Source organism: Plasmodium vivax, genomic scaffold (genome assembly GCF_000002415.2).
Source record: "Plasmodium vivax scf_3644 genomic scaffold, whole genome shotgun sequence".
Lineage (NCBI taxonomy): Eukaryota > Apicomplexa > Aconoidasida > Haemosporida > Plasmodiidae > Plasmodium > Plasmodium vivax.
In genome coordinates, this window is record NW_001852554.1 from 1 (window position 1) to 843 (window position 843).

The 843-nt window shown below is 28.0% G+C and overlaps 1 protein-coding gene across 1 annotated transcript; it reads left to right on the top strand.

Annotated features, from left to right (window-relative positions):
* PVX_130260 (variable surface protein Vir12, truncated, putative) lies at positions 1-473 on the top strand (the record flags this gene model as incomplete). The annotated part of the gene is made up of 2 exons (XM_001612278.1): positions 1-165; positions 311-473. Coding segments are annotated over 2 exons (327 nt in total), but the record flags the coding sequence as incomplete, so codon positions are not given.
* Positions 474-843: the final 370 nt, after the last annotated feature.

The window sequence follows — 843 nt, forward strand, 5'->3', positions numbered from 1 at the left end:
GAAGTAACGGTGCATCCTGAACTTTCGGATATTCCTAATGAAACGGAGAGCTTAAATGAACAATACTTAGACTATCCCATTCATGTAGAAGAAAAGAATAACACATTTACCTACAACCCTGAAAAYATTATGATAACATCTGCTATAATGTTTGGAGCGTTTTATGTATTTTACCTTTACTATAATGTAAACACTATTATTAGTTGAAAATATAAATAATATATTGTATGATCCCTCTATTTTATTTATTTTTTTTTTAATTTACACYTATAAGCAAAGGTCTCATAAATATGTTTTATTTACTTGTTAGGCCACACCTTTGGGGAGATGGATACGCAATAAGATGGGGAGAAGGGAAAATGATTATGATGATCGGTCAGAAAGAAGTTATTCAACGTTAGACTATGATTCAGAAAATGATGATATGTATTCCAGTAGCATGAGTTATAATGTATCTTATTATCCTACATGACATAATTAAGTGYAGTTACGAAAAATATCAAAATATCCARTTGGAGATAATGAGAAAAGCARRAAGTAATACGATTATGCTTCAGCTTTTTAAATWTGAAAATAAGGGGATGTACATATCTTCATAGAACAAATCAAATATGAAAAGGATTGTTATGTTGCATGTGAAGAAATATSAACATCAAATTAMTGAWTGCATTAATTARAAATAGATGCCTAATTTAATTCATTTGTAACRTAAAAAKRCATTAGAATAAAGCATAAAGTTGCWAAGAAATGAGCATGACAATGTTTTGTGTATAATAAGTGTTTATGCAACATKCTTRTGTTATCACATTTAATGKATGKTTTTGTTTTTGTTTTTAACACATA